Below are 20,655 nucleotides of genomic sequence, written 5' to 3' on the forward strand. Positions count from 1 at the left end.
AGGATAAGCCTCCACTATAAGAAGAATGAGCCATTGTCTTGAAGCTATAGGTGACTGCCCTTCACCGAATCAACTACCCAGTGCTGGTGGAAGGAGCGAGGAAGCAAGATAGGCACAGAGTGAGAGTTGATTGCCTGAAATAATTCCTCTAATTTTAGAGTCTTTGCACTAATATTAACAGAAAAATAAATAATAGCCAGCTACCACTTAATGGACATTGAAACTACTACTTAGTGGACAGTGTTCTAAGTTGCCTGGCACATATCATCTCATTTAATTCTCATGACAGTGCTATGAACTTGCTGGTTTTAGTTTACGTCTCACTTCACAGGTGAGGGAAATAAAAATCAGGGATACGGGTCAGTTGCTTGAGGTTGCACCTTTCCCTTCTCCCCCTCCCCCTGGGCTTGACCACCACATCTGTTCAACGGAGGGCAGAAGTGCAGCACTTTTATCCATGGAGTCATTTCATTTTGTCAATGTCACTGCTGGGGAGAGTAATTACCTTATTAGAAGATAGGATTAGAGAACAACGTAGCCTGTTAAATACCGAAACAAGGATCATAATGTATGGTGTGGACAATGGTCATTTTAGGAAAGAAACTACACAATTGCTACTTTGTGAAATATCTAGCTGGGAAGTGTGGAAAATTAGCTGACTCAGGAGACACAGAGGATCCTACGCTGAAATACTGTGATACAGCTAAGTCATATGCCAGGGTAGCCCAAGGACAACGAACTGGGTTAAGCAAACACACGTACACACACAGCAACAACATAAAAAGAAAACCACAACACAACAAAAAAAAGAACTGAGGCACAGACAACAGTGTGGCAATTACTTGAGGGTACGAGGGGTGGGCGAAGGTGGAAGAGGGGAAGGGGGGCATAAATGGTGATGGACGGGAGGAGACAGTCTGAGGTGGTGAACACACAATATGCAGACGATGTAGCATAGAAATGTACACCTGAAACCTACATCATTTTATTAACCAATGTCACCCCAGTGAATTCAATAAATTTTTTTCAAAGAAAAAACCTGGGAGCCCCAGGCCAGGCCTGTTCTACCACAACCTCATGAGGAAAGAATATGAAGTAGCACTTCCGTGTCTACAAACAGGCCACATGGGTTGCAATGTGGTCTCCACCACTCACTGGCCCTGTGGTTTAAACAAGTGATCTGCTGCCTCAGTGTACCGGTCTGTACCTCATGGGGTTCTTGTAAGGATTCAATGAGTCAATCTGTGTCTGAAGTTTCTATTGCAAAGAAGAACTTGACTACCTAACATCCACTGCATCAATATTCAAATACACATTTACAAACTGCTTGGATATGCCAGATATCATGCTAGGTACTAGAACTATTATGACGAGTAAGACCTCCAATCATTCACCGTCTAGATGAGCACCAGGTATGACGGAGGTATAATAAATTAGTGATTGCAGACTAGAAGTAGCAATTAATTTTTTAATATCTCAAAACAGTAACATGCACTTAAGTAATATTTGTTGCCATGACATGTTTAAAGTATCACCTAGATGAAGTCGTGTGTGTACTTGCCGATTTCTGTCAATTGCACCATTGTTCCCATACAAAGCCATTGCTGACTTAGCTATCTCCACTAAGACAACAGCCCAGAAATCATCTGGACTGCTCAAGTTTGAGTTTTAAAATATATTCTAATAATTAAAGTAAAAACAGAAGCTAAGTAAGGAAAACTTGGGAGCAAATTACAAAGTTAAAAAAAAAAAAGCTATACTATCACAACCCAGAGAGAAAGAAAAAGGAAATATCAGAACATTAACAGTGGTTATTTTTTCCTATATTTTATCTCTATATGTACATAATATAACATATGTCTCTATTTAATACCTTCTTTGAATAGAGTATGAGGTCTTACCAAGTACATATTAAAAACTTTGGGTAGGGGATAATTTTGGATTTACAAATGAGTTGCAAAGAAAAAACAGAAGCACTCATATATTCTTTACCCAGCTTCCCCTAAAACATCTTACATAACCATTGCATAGGTATTTATCAAAGCTAAGAAATTAACATAGGTAAGCACTATCAATTAAACTAAAGGCCATTTTTAGCTCCCAGTTTTCTGCTAATGTTTTTTTTGTTCTTGTTGTTCTAGGACTCAACCCAATAGACAAGGGTTGCACTTAGGTTCCTATGTACCTTTCATGCATAAATTACACATTAACTCTCCATACACGCACTTCTCACGTTAAATGGGGCCCTTACCACTATATGTATCTATTCTGCTACAAGATATGTTCAATCTGGTTCCTACAGATTGCTTGCTTTTGGACCTGGACATGCTGCTTAGAAATCTTCCACTTTGCTCGAAGATAAAACTGAACTGAAGAATGTCAGAGAATCTCCATAGAATAGCCCAAACCTTCTCATTCTCTTCGCTGTGGCGAAGTGGCCTGGGCACTGCCCATCACCTCCAGCAGGCCTTATGCTTTCCACTTCCATAGTTTCATTTATACTGTTTGTAATATCATCGTAGTCTCTACATCATTTTTATATTACGTGGTTTTCCTTGCCCATGAAGGCTCACCAGTGCACCCCAGCAAGCGGAGAGCTCTCCCTCCCGTCACTGCATGGAAGATTCCCCAGGCATTCTCTGTCTACCGTTTGGTGTCTCTGTCTTAGCTCCCCAGCCTGACCTGACCTTCTCCAGACAAGCACTATCTTGTCTGCGGGATGGCACCTGCACCATGCACTGCACAGTTTAGTTTAATAAATATGTCCTGGTGAGGCTGCTGGGAAACTTCCATTCCAATGATTATAACAATAACAGTGCCTTCCCATTTCTGGTCCAACATACTTGTATAAAGGAGCTTGGAAGACATTGCTCCCTAATGAGAAAAAGCTGAACCCACTGAAAGTTAACAGCTCTTCTCAGATCGGAGATTTGATGTCATGTGGAAAATGGCTGCCACAAAAATGAGAGAGACGGTGAATTACAACTCCCCGGAGGAGACACCTCTGCAGGGACGGAGGTAGGGACCATCTGAACTGTAACTGATGAACTTCTGTCGGATCACCGTGGACAAGTCTGAGAGTTAAAAAATAATGGCTCATGCTAGTCACACCCCTGCCATGTTCCAGAAACTGTCCTAAGCATGTAACCATCACCCCATTTAACTCTCGCAATAGCCTTATGAGGAGCCCATTTTATACAGAGGAAAACTGAGGCACCGGGAAGTTCAGTGGATTCCTTAAATGCAAGAGCTAAATTCTAATTCCAGGTGAAGTGGCTCCAGAGCCTGCATTCATAATGATTACACCACATTTGCCTTATGCTGGGTACCAATAGCCACTCAGGCAAGGTCATATTTAACCAGTCCTGGGTCAGGTGACACTTGTGGACACCAAGAACACCCGAGACAACAGGCCCTGGCTACTCCTGCAATCAGCACTCATGAACTGTCCTCGCCTTTGGGAATCGCTCTTCCCTGTGACCCCAACCCAGAGCTTTTCCACATCGTACTGGCTTCCCTATGGCCATAATTAAGCTGGTTGATTCTCCTTCATGCTGCCATAATTCTAAAGGCCATTGTAAAGTATCTCGACGTCAAAATGTCTTCTAATTTCATTCTTTAAGGCTCATCGTGCTTTGTGCTCAGTACTATCTCCCTCCCAGGACAACTGTAGCCTAAAATACTGTGCTCGGTGATGAATATGCGTTCTCCGGGTAAGGTGTATTGCTAGTAATTAAACAGTATTAATTCCATCAGCTTTGATTTATTCTGCTCTTTCAGTAATGAAGCTCAGTATTTTATTTTCTTTCTGCTCCGCACTGAGCCATAGAATTGGTGTTTAAGGATTATCATATAAATCTACTTTTTGGTCAGTCAGTGTTGAGGAATTTTTTTCAGTATATTACAAATGTATTCATTATTCCCTCGTTCATAAAAATAATTAAAAGCTACGGGCCAAACACTAACTCCCTGAGCACAAAAGCCTGACTGGAACTCCACTGCCAAATACCAAGGTTGCCAACTTCTTAGTTTATGGGTTTCTTAATGAGAACTCATGCCTTCTCACTCTCTAAAGGGCTGAGGTGGACATTTTTTGGGGGGAGTTTTTGGGAATTATAAAACGAAAGCCCTACATATCAAAATGACAATAGGCTATGGTTATCCCCTGCAAGTTTTTAGCAATTCAGAAATGACTGGCCCTAAAATAAAAACAATTACTTAAAAAGTATTTGAAAATGATCCACAGATATTAATAACATGTTCATGTTCCCTTAAAGGAAAAAAAAAAGCAAGGAAGGAAGGTAGAGAGGAGGAAATACAAGGAAATTCAATCCATCACTGTGATATCCAGGTTTCTCCTTAGATAAAACAGACATAAAACATGTGTTTTACAAGCCTCAGATGACCTTCAAGACATCTAAGTACACTATCTATGGATTTTTAAGTATAATTAACAACTCCTGTTTTTCCACTTAAAGAATCCAAGTTCTGTTTCCCTGACAGGCAAAAGCCAATCAATCTCATTTTCAAAGGCTAATATAAGCAATTAAAAATAACATTAATTAAAACACTACAGGGGCTGTTAGGTTTGGGGCTGGTGGATTTTGTTTTTCTCCAGTTCAGCTTAACCTCATGGCAATCCTAATTTACAGGACTAATTAGGGAAGCACTGTTTGGTCTGATCCACCTCTGGGATGAAGAGCTGGCTTTGAGAAGCCAGCCCCGAGCTGCAGAAGGCCACCACACCGGGAAGGAGCTTGGGAGTTGCAGCCACAATGGCCATTTCACCTGATGGATGCTATGTGACAGATCCTTTTATCTATAGTGTGGATATTAATTTTCTGGTCTTGGTGTCCAGAATACAGTGATCATTCGTATTGTTGTAAGACTTGTAAATATGCCCTGTAGGATAAGTAATATTCAAAGGAACATCCTAATTAAAAGGAAAACTCAGTTGTCTTGCAAGATAATATAAGAGGGCACATAAATTGTAAATAAGATACATGGTAAAAATGAAAAAGACAGGCTGGATAGGAGAGGAATGAAATAAGATTTGGAAATGTGCTTTTTAAATGAACACAAATTGTGAGATAATGTCTCATTGAACAATAAAAATAACAAACCAGCATAAAAGATGTAATAGAATTTCCTATGTAGACCATTTTAATCTTCATATAATTTTCCCCAGTGCATCCACGTTTATTGAACTACAATGACATTTCTTTCTCACTCTGTCCAAAGTTACTGAGACAGTGTTCTTTGCTGTAAATAATCCCCCGATTATGAACATGAAAATGATCCAGAAATTGACCACAGTTTTTTAAAAAGTGACATAGCGTCTGCTCAGGGCCAGAAGTCTCATGAGCAGTGTCTTCAAGTATGCAGACTGAGAATACAGAAAACCATCTCACCCACCCATCTCACCCCCCCCAGCCCCCCCTGCATAAGACAATTCCACACCTTTGCTCCTTTCCCCCCTCTATTCAAAAGATGCAAAGCAGACGTCCAGAGCACCCAACCCACAGTGTATAGGACAGAGCGCAGAGCTGGTGCAAAGAAGTGCTGGGTCCTGTACGCATGCCCTAATGTGACTCCAGGACGATGCACACCACTCCTCAGTTTCTCAGTCTGAAAAATGGGGTGATAATAATTATCTTTTACTTTGAAACCTGACATCCAAATGAATGTTTAGTAAAAACTACTTAAACAAGGATGTGAGAGTCCAAATTCCAGATATGTGAACTTGCTGGAGGGGAGACACGAAGTCCAGAAGGAGCCCTGCACCTATTACTGAAGATCAGAAACACTCATGCTTCACTCAACCCCACAGTCACCCCAGGTGTTTCCACTACCACTGGGATGAACGGCTCTGTCCTCTGCGTGTGCTCCCGGTCAAGCCATCCATGCACGTGTTCATGGGTGTCGTCAATGCCCGTTTGGATCTTAAATGTTTTTTTTAATATTTTATTTATTTATTTTTAGAGAGAGGAGAAGGGAAGGAGAAAGAGTGGGAGAGAAACATCAATGTGCGGTTGCCTTTCATGTGTCCCTTACTGGAGACCTGGCCTGCAACCCAGGCATGTGCCCTGACTGGGAATCGAACCGGTGACCCTTTGCTTCACAGGCCTGTGCTCAATCCACTGAGCTACACCAGCCAGGGCTTAAATGTTTTTTATATACTCAAAAGTCAAGACCCCACCCTGCTATTTATGTTGCTTTTATTTTGTTGTCACTGTAGAGTAGGAATCCAGTTTCTGCTAAGCGTCAACATTCAAATATGATTTCTGGCATTCATAGTCTAATTTGGTTTATTAATATATTATTTGCCAAAGTTCATCAGGCAAGAGAAAGATGTACTTCATTATACATAAATGGAATATATGCCAAATTTGTCAACACATCCACTTTATTAAATATGTTATCAATTAATCCCTTTGGTGAACAGAATTCATAATTATATAATGTGACTGACTTTCTATTTTGATTTTGTAGATTAGATTAAATATTAGAAAAGTTGTGAATCTAATAAAAAATCATAGCTGTGTAACCAGAAAAAAAATAGGCTTGTAAAAACAAGAATTTTTATAATAGTAGTCTGTTGTTAGAGTTGCAAATCATAATAAATTTTGCATTTCTTCTAGAACAATTTAAAGAATTTAAATAGAAGTACCTAAGTCTATTTGATTTCTTAATATAAAAATCAATTCCAGTGGTTTTCTATTCCATTTTTTTAAAGCCTCATTGATCTAAACGCACATGGAGGAGAGGCCATAGTTAAATACCTCCCCAGGCACTGCGCAGTCAGACTTCACAATGACGCACCAGCTGGAAGGACCTGTTGATTACGAAGGCAACTTGAGATGGGCGGCGGGATCACCAAAGTGGATTCTTTCCGGACGCAGAGGCCTCTTCTCCAGCTGATATGCCCAGCAATTTGGTCTATGGATGTCCCTCTAAGCCATTGTTTCGAATGACCTTGGCATATTCCTTGGCTGATGTATAAGGGACTCTGTGTCTCGCTGGATCTTCAAAATCAATGTAGAAGAGACCAAACCGCATGCTGTACCCGTCGTTCCACTCAAAGTTATCCAGAAGGGACCATACACAGTACACTTTAAGATTCACTTTATCAAGCTGGATAGCTGAAATTTAAAAAAAGACAGGAACAGTGACCATGGCTGGGAAGCTTTGATGAAACACAGACAATATCCCTGACGACCAGTGTGGGGATGTCTCTTTAGCACAAGGTCACCGTGGGAACAGAGAAAAGCCTCTCCATCCTCTTTCCAATTTCCTGTTTCAACCAAGCAGGGACTTTGCTGAAGAAGTCAAGTGACATAGTATTGTAATTACTTGGTTATTTATTCATTAAGACACTTATATTCACTCATTTGTTTACTTAATATACATCTTTTCAATATACTAATTTTCCAATACACAGAAACACACAACATTGCCTCCTAGTGCCTAGCATTCTATTCAGTAAAGGCGCTGCCCAGCATCTAAGTGCAACTTCCAGATAACCAGGAGTGCCCACTGGTAAATTCAAAGGGATGATAATAACACGACTGGCCCAGCACTTACCTTGTGTCTCCCTGAGCATACGGAGACATGTCTTATAATTCTGGGACTGGAATCTCCGCGATGAAAAGAGTCAGCCCACGGCACTGGCTGTGCCTGTATGTAGCCCAGACTCGGTGGGCACAAAAGTGCCACGGCACCTCCTGTGCCCCACATCCAAACTCAGAGTAGTGTTCAAGTCCCTTGAAAAGAGCCAGAGCAACGGACTACCCCCCAAGTAGGCGCACGCACAAACACTACATTCTATGTAATTCTCTAGTTCATTTGTAGATGTCCCAAAGCCCATCTATGGATTCCATATAAGACATGAAAACATAGAAAACTTTCTAAGTTTTGCACTGAGTGTATCACTTTGGTCACAGAACTGAGCTCGTTTTTTATTAGTATTTTAAGTTCGGCAAAATTTGGGGGTTGAGTAGGTCTTTGCATTGAGTATTTTTAAATAAAAATAATAAGCCATATCTATTGAGTGCATGCATATGCATTTCTTATTTCAAACACTAAATTTAAAAGGAGTGTTTGATTTATAGTATATACATATTCTAAAATAAGTTGGGTGAAAATGCACAACCATATAAGAAGTCAAATTGTCATTGTGCCGGGAATTGCTTTTCCATCAAAGTGACTCTTCCAGCTTCAGCAAAGGAAAATCCACCCTCTAATTTTTTCTTTACTGTAAATCTATGTTTTTCAGGTCTCTCGTAAGCAATACAGCCATAAACAACTACATGTGCGTTGGTCTCCAAATCTTCATAGACAAAATGTTCCTGTTGGGCTAATTGATGCATAACCCCTCTACTTTGTGCAGGGAGGCATGAAAAATGCTTACCTTAGAAAGGGCTGTATGAACGGCCTCCAGGCAGAAATTAAGCCAAGCTGTATCAGTTCTTTCAAAATAAAGGATTGTTGGAAAATTAACCATGTAACATGCAAACACATCAAGCTTTGCAGGGATTAAAACATTTACTAGATATTCCATCTTCTCCTACTTGCCCCCATTGCCATGCGTGTCTCCTCCCCTCTCTGTCAACCACAATCTGCAAAACGCCAGTTTTGAAAAATAGTATTTAAAAAAATCTAACAAGTTCTGGATAGTATATCTTTAAAAATTCAAACAATCAAAGGCAAATACCAGGCCAGAAAACAGCTACCTCCTTTGAATGTGCTGTATTTCAATCTGGGGCCGTGGAAGGATCTGTATATTTTCTTTCTCGTTTGCAGAACCACTGCCCAGCAAGCACACCTGCCAGGTATAAAGCCAGACAGTTTCTGAAAACATGCACAGTCCCATTGATCATGGACAAAAGGATGGATTCATGTGCTAAGCCAGGGGATAAAAATGATGCCCTGCCTGCTTGGAAGGGGACAAAAAGGAAATCTGGACAATTTCATTGTTAACTGCCCGGAGTTCTGCAGCGGGTACCAAACTTCCCGGAGTTCCGCAGCGGGTACCAAACGGCCCGAGTGACACTAGTGGATGGCTCTGCATTTGCAGCGCAGGAGCAATTCAGGGAGGGAATTACTTAGTCGGGCCCGAGGAGCCGGCCTGCTGGATGCCTTCGCACCATGCCCTCACTGGGAAAAACGACGAAACCACACTGGAACAGGCACGCCTCTCCTCTTCCAATCTTAAGAACAGAAAGCGACCATCATCACATTTCTTGTCACTGTGATTTATGAGGTTCTAATGCTTAGTAGGGAAAAGCCGCTTCTGTGGGTTCGCTTTCTTCCTTTACCCAGAGTTGGAGGTGAAGTAAACACAGACTTACAGGAACCACACATGGGCACAAAGCACACTAGGGTGAAATTGCCACTCACCACAGTCAGAGGTGGGTGTGGACTAAAAGGCCCGGGGAAGGGTCTCACAGCAGGTTGAATATAAATATGCAAAGATAAAGGATCTAACCCTTGCTCATGTGCTATAGCCATGGTCAGGCAGTTTTAATAATAAGAATGCTATGTCAGTGTTGTATTATACACACAAATTCATACATGCATATGTACACATGTGCACATACAGATACTGCCCAGTGTTAGCCAACTTGAAAAGGTGGTAGGCACAGTCCTCCATGAGACTGGCCCAATTTTTAACACCAATTGTAGTTCGAGGGTTCCCAAAACTACCCCCAGTTTCAGTAGCGTGCTAGAAGGACCCACAGAAGTCCTTAATCCGTAACACAGTTACGGATTATTACAGGGACGATACAGATGAACATCAGCTAAGGAGAGAGGCATCCAGGGCAGAGTCTGAGGGGCTCTGAACACGCAGTGCCCATGGTCTGCTCTCCTAGGCACAACTGTGAACCTATCAGAGAAACCACTAATGCACAGGGCCAAGCACTGCGGCAAGAGCCAGTGGGGAGGCTCAGGGCCATGGGGAAGGCAGAAGACCTCATGGAAGAGAAATGAGAGAGAGAAAGACCCAGGAATAAATGAGAAGAAGGAAATGATAGCCTCCATATTTGGGGATTCAGGTAATGTCAGGCTGCATTATGAGACAACCCATCTAATGAAAACAAGTAAACGTGGTATATAAAATTTTACAAGCAAATCTTTGAGACAATGGAAAGCTGACAATTTCATAGAGAATTACCATGCCAAAGAGGAAAGTGACATTGAGACTGGCAGACCTGGCAGCTACTTTTGCCTGATGGGATTTTCTAATCTTAGGAAATCATAACCTCTTTCTCATTTCTGGGGTGAGGATAGGTGTCAAAGCACAAAGCCAGAGCACGTCAAAAACCTAGTATGAGACCTCACGCACAGAAAACTAAGGTCCCCAAAGACTAAACTATCAGGAGAAGGGTGGGCCAGAAGCAAACCAGCCATTGGAAAGTCACGGATCACCTTGGTGATACAGAAACCAATAAATCTAGAGTTTAGGTTGAGGTGATCCCAGACTGGCAGTACCCCAAGTGCCAAAAAAATGTATGTTTAAATTATTTATCATGAAGAAACATGCATATACTGTAGACTTCCAATTGTCATTACAAATATTTTGAGTGTAATTGTCAGCATGTAGAGAAATATAACCAGACAGACATGGAAAACGATGACATTAAAAAAAAATCACAAGAATGAACAGACCACAGGAACAAACCCACGAGGATTTCAGTTAGAATTACCACACTCTAAAATAACCATGTTCCCTATGTTTGAATCATAAAGACTAACCTGAAGCATCTTGGAGGTGTGGATACCGTAAAAAATGATGCAGCAGATTTGGAAGAGGACCATCTACATCCGGGGGTTTGAGTCCCAGGGGCTACAGCCCTACAGATGGAAGGGATCTCTCATTTCTCTCATGTTGTAGGGATTAAACGGGAGACCATGGCCCCGGGCGCAGTACCCAGCCCGGGATGGGCTTCTGTTGCTCCCCTCTCTGGCCACCCCACAGGAGAATGCAGAATCCACAGGGAAAATACACTTTGATGTGTCGTCCCCCACAACCAACACCTTTAGATAAAGTAGAAATGGGATTTACATGAAAATCCTGGCCTGTCAAAAGGAACCACATTCGGACTGAGAAAGGTGAATTTAAGGGTGCAGTGGCAGGTATAAACAGACCATGTAAATCTAAACACAGGACTCTTTACATCAGCCGACAGACTGCTTTCTTTTCCCCAGAGTGACACACCCAAGTCATGGCCTGGCTTTTTGTCTGAGTTCTGAGGTGCAGTCTTGAGGCCCCTTCAAGCACTGAGTTTCATGTATTCAGACCCTCAAACCTGTGTAGCTGGGCAGGGACATTTTGGAAATCAGTTCTTGAGCAGCAAAACCTATCCCAGATGGAAGAAACTAGAAGAATGGGTGTGAGCCTAATCAGTAGGTACTGTGTGTGTCTAAGTTGTGGTCATAACATGTCCAAAAGACAGGATTCTAAACAACTTCAGACTAGAAGTCATTGAAATACAAAGGAAATATCTGAGACAAAGACACAGGAATTTATGAGAAGTCTTAGAGAGTGACTACAAAGGGTTGTGGAGACCTTCTATATGCATTAATTTATTGTTAATCTGTGGTATATATTATTATTAATACGTGGAAAAATCAGGATGATGTAAAGACATAGAGTCAAAGCAAATGTCAAAAACATCTCAAAGCATAGACTCTGACCACCTAAACTGGTTGCAGTTACCTGGGGTATAGCTTAAAATGTTCATTGGCACCACTGTACTAAAATCTGAATCTCCTGGGGTTATATTATGGGCTACATTCATATGTTGAAGCAGCAGCCTCCTGTACCTCAGTGTATGAACCTTGTTGGAACAGAAAGTCTGTAAAGAGGGGATTTCTAACAAGAGAGAGAGAGAGAGAGAGAGAGAGAGAGACCAGGCATGTGTTTTCAGAGGAAAGACCAGTGAGGACACAGCCGGAAGGTGGTTATCCGAAAGCCAAAAAGAGAGACCTTAGAAGAAATCAAACCTGCTGATGCCTTGACCTTGGACTTCCAGTTTCCAGAACTGTAAGAAAATTAATTTCTGTTGTTGAAGCCACCTACTCTGTGACATTTTGGTACAGCAGCCCTGGCAAACTAATATAGATGGAGACTTAGGAATTCCTATGCACAATAAACTGGCTGAGTGACTTTTATACTTAATCAATTTTGAGACTCACAACCCTAGAATAAGCTCTAACAGGCCACTAGATTTTCCGAACACAGGTTCCAGCCCCAGAGGCTCATCTACCCAGTCTTATAAATATTGAAGAAATGCCCTCAGCCCCTCTCCCTAAGATGGGTAGGCAGAGGAGCTCTGGGCCAAGGGACGCAGCTATGTGCAAGCCAAGTCACACCATCTTCCAGAAATGGATGGATACTGGGAGGCCAAGTTGAAGACATAAAATGCTCAGGAAGAGGGGCAAGGCACAAAATGCCTTTTCACCCTCCTGCTTGGCCAAAGCCCAGCCTTCTTCCAGGCACCATGAGAAATCCCCTCACTTCATCATGTGCAATGCGTTGGTTGATCAACCACCCAAAAGATCTGTCCCTTCCAAGCCTGGGCATGTACCCTGACTTGAAAACAGGGCCTTTGCAAATCTAATTAAGTCAAGTATTTCGAAGTGAGGTCATTCGTGTTAATGGTGAGTCCTTAAACCCAAGGACAAGTGCCCTTATAAGAGAAGAGAAGGGAAGAAGGCAATGTGAAGGCAGAGGCAGAGATTGGAGGGATGTGTTTATAAGTCCAGGCAGCCATCAGAAGCCAGCAGAGAAGCAAGGAACAGATTTCCTCTCACTTGCCAGAAGGACCAATCCCACAGATGCCTGGATTTCAAACGTCTGGCTTCCAGGACTGGGAGAGAGTACATTTCTGTTGTTTTAAACCCCCAAGTTTGTAGTAAGCGTTTAAGGCAGCCATAGGAAACAAATGCACCAGTCGTTGCCAACTAGCCTATGAGTCCCAAACCATCCACCCGATTTTGCTGAGGTCTTAGGGGAATCTCCCTTGAGGCTTGTCCAAGCCAGAGAGAGAAGGTCTTCCCAGGACACAGTTTGAAGCAGGGCTCCAGATAATCGCCCCACAGTGAGTTTCAAAATACGTTCCTGAGTTTGGTTAAGACACACAAGGGCACCACCACTGGAGGACAGTCTTCACTGAACGTTGCTTCCTCCAGAGAGTTGGCACAAGGGCTGTCCCCTCTTTCTTCAGAGAAAAAGAAAATAAAGCAACATCAGGAACATCTAAACATAGAAAATGCACAATAAGCATCCCCCGTCCCCAACTCCAGGTGGATGTCAGTGGCTGGACAGCATCTGTGAAAATGCCCAAATAATCCCAATGCAGAAGGCCTCACCTGCACTGGGAGCTCTTAATAGCGAGAACTGTGACTGTCTGAAAAGAGTGTCTCTGAGAACCAAAGGCGAACCTTTAAATATTTTATGGGAAAATGGCAACTAACCAGAAACAAGCAGTGCAGATTCCTTCATTATATGTATTGTCCCTATTACTTACATTAGACGTTGGAGGAAAGAACCTGCAAATAGCAAGCAGTTGAAAAGAATCATGTAAAAACATGTGAATAATAAAGTTAATCTGAGTGTAGATAACGTATTCAGTGTCATGTTATATTTCCCCACCAATATTATTGTACAATTGTTTCTGCTGCAGGGAAGAAGTTCTTATGGAAACCAAAGTTCTCAGCAAAGGAAGCTAGCTCTCTTCCATCGGGAAAGCTTCCTCCTCTCCTTCCTTCCTTCCTTCCTCCATTTTTCCTCTGGGACTTACTTTACCCTTCTGTAAAATGAAGGTCTTAGTATCTTCTCCCTAGGATTGTGGTGGGTATTAAATAAATTAATCTGTATAAACTCCATGAGTAAGGCGCAGTTTATAGTGAGCACTCGATGTGCACCACTTGCTGTTCCTGTTGTAATTTCTCTCAAGTCTGGGAGGTCAGTGAATGAACCCTGCTTTATCTCTTCCTCCCATCTGGCTTCCAACAGCTTTCAGAGGGTTTTGAGTCAGCATAAAACACTCAGCGCTGAGAACCAGAGAAACCAGGGCATCAGGGGAAAGGGTAGCATCTGGGGCAGGGTTTGTGCTCTGTGGGAATGGGTCAGTTGTGGGTCATGACAAATAAATCATTCAGGAAAAGCAACGCAGGGCGGAGCTGCCAGGAACTCGGGTGCTGTGGAACCTCCTCTGCTTAGAGTGGTTGGCAGTGGGGAAGGCATCTCTCCAGGTTCCTGGGATCCTACAGAACACCCACCCTATGTTTACCAAACAAATATATATTGTGCTAGGAACTGGGAATATAATGGTAGGAAAATTAAAGAGCTCCTGCTTTTACAGAGCTTAACAGCCAATATGAATGATATATCTTCATTGAATTACTATCCTAAGAGCCTTTAATGACAAATTTGACATGGTTTGATGAAAGATAGGAAGTGGGAACTGGGAGAAAAAACATATTCACTAACATTTATTGAGCACTTAGGTACCACTTGAAGGGTTTCATGTATACATTCACCCATTTGATCTTGACAGCAAAGCTATGAGTTAGATACATTGTATCACTGTCCCCATTTTGCAGAAAAGGGAATTGATGCACAGAGAGGTGAGGTAACCTTGACAAAATTTATCTATCAAGTACAGAGGGGAATTGAGACATTGGAATCCAGGTAGGTTGACAGCAGAGACTGCAGGACAAGCCATGACACTACTGAGTCTTGGGAGCATTCTGTAGTGGAAGGTGTATCTTCATCAGCAACGGTGGGAGAAGGGCGAATGGGGCAGTTCCCCGGATGAACTAGATTGAGAGCTCGAGAATTAGTTGACATTCTCTACACCTACCTACTAGGCAGAGTTCTTTCTTAGCAGGAAGTAACAGAAGCTGACCTTGGCTGATGAAGCATAGAAGATGTCAAGGTGAAGAACAGGATCAAACAAAACTTTCAGGAACCGTGCCCAAAAGCACACCACAGAACCGGTGAGGGGAAGAAACTGCCTTACCTTCTGATAACCTAATGAGCCCTAGGTCCTATGGCTCACAGTGCTGCCAACACCCACCTTTCCTACAATCACAGCAGCCACCAGCCTCTCGGCGACTTCTGCACCAGAAACTAGACCTGGCAACCACTGTCATTCTCAAGAGCTGGGTGCTCTGCTGCCACACGCAACAGCACGATAGGTTCGGCTTTGCTCCAGCTGGTCAAATTCTCACGTGTAAAGTCTGATGGGCAGAGACTGGCTCACACGTCTGTGTTCTTGCTCCAAGGAAACTTGGAGAATGTCATCCTTGCCTACACAAAACTCCTAAATGTGGACATTCCTCAAAGGTGGCAAATATAGTCAACAAGTGCTAGACAGCTGGAAAATATGGCAGATGTTTTTTTTTTCACTAGCCGAAGAAGGGCAAGAGGATTCCAAGAAAAAGAACGGCATGGGTGAAAGATCAGGCATGGGAAAGTTCACAGCACATGTAAGGAGCTTAAAGAAGATAGTTCAATGGATCGTAAAGAATTGTCTGGAATTTGTAGAAACAGAGAGTAGAACGGTAGTTACCAAGGCCTGGGGTGGGGGGATGTTGCTCAAAGGGTGTGAACTTTCAGCTTTAGGCTGGATACGTTTGGGGGAATCTATGTACAGTATGGTGATTAAAGTTAACAATTCTGTATTATGAACTTGAGAATTGCTGAGACTAGATCTTAAATGTTCTCACCACAAGAAATAAATGGTAATTATGTCAAGGGATGGAGGGTGTTAGCTAATGCTACGGTGGGAATCATTTCTCAATATGTAAGTGTAGCAAATCAACACAATGTATAGCTTAAACGTACACACTTTTTTTATTTTTATGTTTTACAGTTGTTCTCATTGTTTCTCCCTTTGCCCCTCCCACCCACCTGCCCCCACTTGTTTGAAACAATGTGAAGGGATTCGTCAAAGAACATATATGTAGGGCCCATGGACATGGACAATGGGGCAGGGACTGACTGTGCAATTTACACAATGTTATATGTCAATTATATCACACAAAAAATCCAGAGGTAAAAAACAAATTATCAGGAGAAGACCACAAGGCAGGGGCTGAGAATATATCCTTCTATGAATTTTAAGGATTTTGATCTTTATCTTACCAGCAATGAAATGTCATTGAAGGAGTTTAAGCAAGAGAGTGACTTTAGCTCATTTGCATTTTTAGAAGATTACTGTGACCTCTGTGGAGAACAGACCTGAGTGTGGCAAGAGTGGAATCTGAGAAAGCACTAAGGGGTGATGGCAGAAAGCACCGGGAAAAGGATGAGTGTTCATCGGGGGCGGCACAAGTGCAGACAGAGAGAACCACGTAGATTCCACAGACACTCAGATAAAATCAACAGGATTGAACAGTTCACTGACGATCAGTGGGAAGGAGATAAGGTAGCAAATTTAGCACAATTTAATAGATGATGTGTAAGTCTCTGGGGTAGAAAACAACATGGACAAGTTTGGGGGAAGGCATGGAAGACAATAAATCAAGCCTTGGCTATGATGACTTTTAGGTACCATTTCTGACCTCTGAATGAAGAGGCAAACAGATAGTTGAATGAATAAGTAAAGAGTGCAAACTAGAGACTGAGATGGAAATGTAAACTTTGGAGTTATCACGTAGAGATGGTAATTGAAGTCATAGTTGTTGAACAAAATTTATAGAATAAGAAAACTAGACTTTTGTGTAAGTCTTATGGTGGTACATCATTTGAAGATAAGTAAATAAGCTGAAAAGAGATCTTGAGAAGGAGGGCCAGAAATGTCCTATGTCCTTGACCTGATACAATCACAGGTGACACTTTTTGTAGATATAATCTGACCAAAGTGACACATTACAAGGGGAGAATTTGGCAGTGAATCCTGTGGCTGCCTGACTCCAAAGTTCACAATCCTTATATCAAAATAACCTGGCAAGACTGCAAATCTGTGACTGAGGGTGAGACCCAAGGGTCACAGCCACCATGGAAATCATGTAGCAAGATGGCCTGGAGGCATAAAATGGGTGGAGGTGAGGGAGCACCAGTAACATCAATCCCCTAAGGGCAGAATCTGGGCACTGCAGTGTAGGGAAAACTCTCAAGGCGCCTCCTCACCTTCTCTAATCCCCTTCCATCTCCCTAGGAAAAACTCAGGATCAAAACCAGAAACATGCCCCCTGAGAGAAAGAGTAGTATTCCATTTAGAGGACAGTAACTCCTCCAAGTTTTTCTGGGGTGATAGTTTTCAGGGGGATCAGATTACCCAGTTATGGCAGAAAGGGGTACGGGTCTCTAATGCATCCTGAAGTCAGTGGTAAGATGGCACGGTGTCTCCGCCTTGGAGTCAATGCTCACACTTTAAAGTTCCTCTTTCCCTGGTTTGTCAGCAGGCCCAAAACCTCTTGGTTTGGTGAGGTCTGGGGCAGAGGCGGGCTTAGCGGGCTGCTGTCTGTTGTTCTGGCTCCATTTGCTGGGATTCAGTCTAATGGGGTGACTTTTTATTTTATTAGAAATATAAGTTCAGAATTCCTAAGATGAATTTAGAGGAAACTGTGGATTTTTCAGCCTGTTTTAATTCTAGCTTGTTTCTACTCTAGGCAAATAAATTAATTAATTAAAATTAAAATGCCATGTGGTTTATAGACCAGCTCACTAGACTTCTGGAGACAATTTGAGGACCAAAGACCCAACTAATAGTCAAGGGTTACTTTACTTCTTTTGTCTTCTTAGTGTCTACACCTCCACTGGAGGTGGGGGGGGTGCTATAGATATGACTCAGCTATGGCAAAATTTGGGTCATGAGTTTTCTAGTCAAATACTCTATGATGACTCAAAAATTTTTATCTTCAGTTCTGGCATTTCTCTAACCTAGAAAAATCTACAAGTAACTGATCATATGACTGCTTCATTGGGGGTATAAATGGCATTTAAAATTTAACATGCATATTTATACACTAACGTTAAATGCAGCGTTATTCACAAAAGATAGCCATGACCCACATGTCCCTCATTGGAGGAATGGAAAAACAAAATGCGGTGTATAGCTACAATGGGATACTTATCGTGCAGTATTAAAGAAGAATAACATTTTGATAATTTTAAAACATGAGTAAACCCTGAAGACACTACACTAAGCAAAATAAGCCAAATGCACAAAACGCATATTGTATGGTCCCACTTATCGGCATTACCTAGAATGTCAAATTCACAGAAACAGAAAGTACAATAATAGTTCTCAGGGATAGAGGGGGACTTAAATGAGTACCAAGTTTCAGTCTAGGGCAGATGAAAAAGTTCTGGACGTGGATAGAGGTTACGGATGTACCACAAAGGGGATGCACTTACTGCCACTGGCTTGTACACTTGAACATGGTTAAAATGGTAGAGTTCACTCAAATATCTTAAAAGGTATTTTAATTTTGAAATTTGACAAATTTAACACTCAAAATTTTAATTATACATTTTAAGTAAGTAAATAAAACTTGTGTATAAAACAGAACTCTTGGTTTTCAACCCATTCCTCCAACCTGCCCCGACTCCAGCTTTTCTAGTCCCAATAAATGGCACCATCCAACCAGCTCTTCAGAATAAATACCTACAGGTAAGCCGTACACAAGTTTCCCTTTTCCTTATCCTATTCCCTGCCCTGCTGTAGCTGGCTCCACCTCTATCCATTTTTTTCTTTCTCTAAACTAGCACAACAGCTTCCTTATTGGTCTCTCTGCCATAATCCTTGCACACCATGTAGCTAGAAAGTGTAAATCTTTGAAAAAATATTTCTGCTATGTCCTTCCTCTGTGTAACTCCCCCACTCAATGGTTTCTTGTTTCACTCAGTGCAAAATTTCAAATCCTTATGCGACCTTTCATAACCTATGTGATCAGGCATCTGCCTGTATTTCCTACATCTTTCCTTCCTGCCATCCACTTGCCTTTCTCCAGACACACTGGGCTTATCACTCTTCTTGAATTTTCCCCTTTGAGTCCCAACTGGGTATTCAAATCCTAGTATCTCCAAGCTCAAAAACCAAGACTTGAGAAGCCATTAACTCCAAGTCCTCACCCAGGACCTGAACTCCCTGGTGCTACATTTCTGGGCTGTCCCTGGTCCATGAGAAACCAGCCCCTGCTTCCAGTCCCAGCCTGGGTACTCCAGCTCTCCGTCTTCTGAGATCCGAGACTCCCCATCACTTTGCTGGCCTCCCACTGTTTGATGTTTCCCAAAAGCTTCTCCACAGTCTCAGCTGCTGCTACCAGTCTTTACCTCTGATTTCTGATATATCTCAAAGAACCTGTATTTGACTCTTAGCTGTTTTTCTAGGGTATTCCTCTTAGGTCTTAGCCCTTTCCTGAGACCTCTCTGGATGCTCTCGATACTATTGAGCCATGTCATTATACTCCCCTGGACATAGTACTGAGCTTGACCCCTTGGTCCAGAAGTCCCTTAGCTACCACAGTAGAGCTCCAGAAGAAAACATTCCACCATATACCCTTCTCCTAAATCTGAGGTACACACTTTGGAATAGCTATCATTTTTTAGGCCATAAGAATGTTGATCCACTTGTATCTAGAAAGAGCCAATATCTAGTAACTACAGCTACCTAAGAATAACTAAAAGAAAGTAGTTGGCACCCCGGTGGAAATAGCAGTGTCCTGTGTTTCTACAGGTGAAAGGCTAAGTTCTAGGTCCTATGGCTCTGTCAGTGCAAAAAAAAGGAACCATGGGTAAATAAAAATTGGCATAACTGCATGTGAGAGCAAAGAAAAATGTGTCGTGTTGCTCTTAAGGCTTTAGAACTGTAATTTGTCAAACTGTATCCTTAAATAAATAGACTAATGGTAATGCGTTCCTCTTAGCTTCTCTCTTTCAACCCTCCTTACAACTACAAAATACTTTATTAAGTATCTACTACACACAAGTTAATTGTTTTAGGCAGAGTGATTTTCATAGGTGGGGAAAAATGTAATGTAGACCTCGCCCTCAAGGTCAAGTAGTCAAGCAGAAGAACAAGGTTCCCTGCTATGTGCCTCTACTCAACACCCTTAACTTCCCTTTCATAAGATGAACAAGATGTGAAATCACCTATTTGTTCAGTGCCTGCCTTGTACTCCAGACTCTAAGCTCCATGGGGGCAAGAAGCACATGATCTTATATCCCCAAAGCTTAGCACAGTGGCTGGTAAAGAATAGGTGTTTAATGAATACTGCTTAAAAAAATTAATGCCTACCAATAAATACAGACTACTGAACATAATGCTAGCAATGTAAGAATAGGCTAAAAGAATATTTACCCTATGTGTGAAAAGAATAAAGAAAGATAGTTCTAAAGATGGCAAGACTATTTTCTTGACCAAGTTGATAAAATTCAACTCCAAATCTCGCCTTGTCCAAGTAAAGAGAAAGAAATATCTTCTGCCAATCTGAACAGCCCACTGCTCATTTTGTATGCCAGAATATTTCTCCAGCGTCACTTGACTTCAAGATCATGTCCCTTGTCAGTTACTGATATTCCTATACATATACAATAAATGGTGAATAAATTATATTAGATGCTCCTTAAAAAGCCATTCTCAGAGGAGTCAATGACACCTTTTGTTAATGATGAAGGGAGAAGAAGCAAGCATTAGC

At 41.9% G+C, this 20,655-nt stretch overlaps 1 protein-coding gene across 2 annotated transcripts in view; it reads right to left on the bottom strand.

Annotated features, from left to right (window-relative positions):
* Positions 1 to 6,201: 6,201 nt before the first annotated feature.
* LOC118986183 (cytosolic beta-glucosidase) overlaps positions 6,202 to 20,655 on the bottom strand; it is a 97,687-nt gene continuing 83,233 nt past the window's right edge. For both annotated transcript variants that reach the window (XM_037044985.1, XM_037044995.1), the window contains one exon: positions 6,202 to 7,142. In XM_037044985.1, the coding sequence (XP_036900880.1) occupies positions 6,940 to 7,142 (203 nt within the window). In that variant the 3' untranslated portion in view covers positions 6,202 to 6,939. The remainder of the gene's footprint in view (positions 7,143 to 20,655) is intronic.

Source organism: Sturnira hondurensis, unplaced genomic scaffold (assembly GCF_014824575.4).
Source record: "Sturnira hondurensis isolate 20B ecotype Veracruz unplaced genomic scaffold, ASM1482457v3 Scaffold0000780, whole genome shotgun sequence".
In the NCBI taxonomy this organism is placed as follows: Eukaryota; Metazoa; Chordata; class Mammalia; order Chiroptera; family Phyllostomidae; genus Sturnira; species Sturnira hondurensis.